Source organism: Chaetura pelagica, unplaced genomic scaffold (assembly GCF_000747805.2).
Source record: "Chaetura pelagica isolate M959 unplaced genomic scaffold, ChaPel_1.0 scaffold132, whole genome shotgun sequence".
NCBI classification, from domain to species: domain Eukaryota; kingdom Metazoa; phylum Chordata; class Aves; order Apodiformes; family Apodidae; genus Chaetura; species Chaetura pelagica.
The window spans coordinates 621,231-623,349 of NW_009952709.1; the positions used below are offsets into that span (position 1 = coordinate 621,231).

Consider the following 2,119-nt stretch of genomic DNA (forward strand, 5'->3'; position numbering starts at 1 on the left):
GGGCCCGGGGGATCCTGCGGGAGAACAGCCCCGGTGCGGGCCGGGGGGAGCGGGCTGAGGTGCCCCCGACCCCCCCCCAGCCCCGCAGCCGCCCCCGCAGCCTCTGCCCGCGCCCCGCACCCCTTCCCGGCGCTGGCACCGGGGCTCGCGGGAGGGTTGGAAGGCACCTCTGGGGATCGCCGTGCCGGGTCGAGTCATTTCCAGCAGCTCTGACCGCAGCGGGTTTGTTTTCCAGCTTCCCGACGGGGTGAACATCTCCAAGGAGGCCCGCAGCGCGATATCCCGGGCAGCCAGTGTCTTTGTGCTTTATGCGACCTCCTGGTAAGAGCCGGGACAGCACCGCAGCTGCCGGGGGTTTCACCTCCCTGCTGCCTGTCCTGGGGAGTAGATTTTTTCCCCACTGTTTCTGTACTGTCTGTTTATATCACTGAAATAAGGCTCAGTGTAGCCCGGGTGCAGGGTGGGGTGTGGGTGGCCCTTTGGGGGGGCAGCCTGGCTCTGTACAGGGACCCCCAGCCCCAGCAGGGACAGGAGGGGCCCAGGTTGAGCCTTCAGAGGTGGCTGCAGGGCTTCTCCTGCCCAAGGCAGGAGCCCTTTGCTGCTCCCCGTGTGGCTGTGTTAGGGGCAGCGTGAGCCTCAGGCTGGGGCAGGGGGACACGGGAAGGTGTTTGGGATGGCTCAGAACCAGCCCTGCAGGCAGCTCTGCTGGCAGCTGCTCACACAGCCCTGTGGGATTGTCACCTTACAGCAAGTGTTCAGACTTCCTCCCTGGCTCTCCGTGCCAGCAGAAAACGAGTGTGGCAAAGCAGTGCAACTAGGTGAAAGCACAACAGCCAATGTAAACAAGAGGGTATCTGAAGGTACTTACAGTAAGGAATTAACAAACCCCTGACTGTTTAGGAGGTGGCTTGGGGTTTTTTCTAAGTGTCTTCTGAATGTAATAAACCAGACTGAACTGATGATGGTACCAACTAACTCTGTTTTCCTTCTTGTGTTCAACTAGTGCAAATAACTTTGCCATGAAGGGGAAGAGGAAAACCCTGAATGCTGGTGACGTCCTCTCTGCCATGGAGGAAATGGAGTTCCAGAGATTCGTAGCCCCTCTGAAGGAATCCCTGGAAGGTACCATCCTGGGGTCGTGTTCAGGGGGTCTAAGCAGCACCAAGTCCTGTTTTCCCCAAAGGCTGGACAAGCAACACTTAGTGGCCTGTCTTGTTTCTCTCCTCTTTGGTAAGGAATTAACAAACCCCTGACTGTTTAGGAGGTGGCTTGGGGTTTTTTCTAAGTGTCTTCTGAATGTAATAAACCAGACTGAACTGATGATGGTACCAACTAACTCTGTTTTCCTTCTTGTGTTCAACTAGTGCAAATAACTTTGCCATGAAGGGGAAGAGGAAAACCCTGAATGCTGGTGACGTCCTCTCTGCCATGGAGGAAATGGAGTTCCAGAGATTCGTAGCCCCTCTGAAGGAATCCCTGGAAGGTACCATCCTGGGGTCGTGTTCAGGGGGTCTAAGCAGCACCAAGTCCTGTTTTCCCCAAAGGCTGGACAAGCAACACTTAGTGGCCTGTCTTGTTTCTCTCCTCTTTGCCCAGCATCCCAGTTTGCCTGGGGAGTAGATAATGTGCACCTTAACAGGACTGGGATAACATTATTTCACGACTGATGAGGACTGACAAAGTCTCATCTCCCCTCATGTTTATCTAAGGGAAGCCTTAGGTGCTGCCTGTCAATGTGAACTCCTGAGTCCTTTTAGCATTTTTCTGCTGAAACTTAACCAGATTTCCTAAGGAGCTGGTCAGCACAGCTCAGACTCTGGGGTGAGTTGCTGCTATGAGTTCAGTGCTCCCCGTGCGAGCCTGGAGAGCCAGTGGATGTTGGACTTCAGCTCTTGTACTGCTCATCCCATGGGAACGCTGGCCTGGCAGTTTCTCAGTGTTCCCTCTTTCTTATTCAGTTTACAGGCGTGAACAGAAAGGGAAGAAAGAAGCAAGGAAAGACAAAGACAAGAAGGCAGACTCAGAGGAGCAGGATAAGAGCCGGGAGGAAGAGAATGATGACGATGATGAAAGGATGGAGGAAGAAGAGCAAAATGATGAGGAGGAGGTGGACAACTGA

At 54.6% G+C, this 2,119-nt stretch overlaps 1 protein-coding gene across 1 annotated transcript in view; it reads left to right on the forward strand.

The window, feature by feature from the left end:
- The window catches only part of POLE3 (polymerase (DNA directed), epsilon 3, accessory subunit), a 3,671-nt gene extending 1,552 nt beyond the window's left edge, over positions 1-2,119 (forward strand). Inside the window, exons 2-5 of the mRNA XM_009994330.1 lie at positions 236-321; positions 1,004-1,135; positions 1,365-1,483; positions 1,959-2,119. Coding sequence (XP_009992632.1) covers positions 236-321; positions 1,004-1,135; positions 1,365-1,483; positions 1,959-2,119 — 498 coding nt within the window. The remainder of the gene's footprint in view (positions 1-235; positions 322-1,003; positions 1,136-1,364; positions 1,484-1,958) is intronic.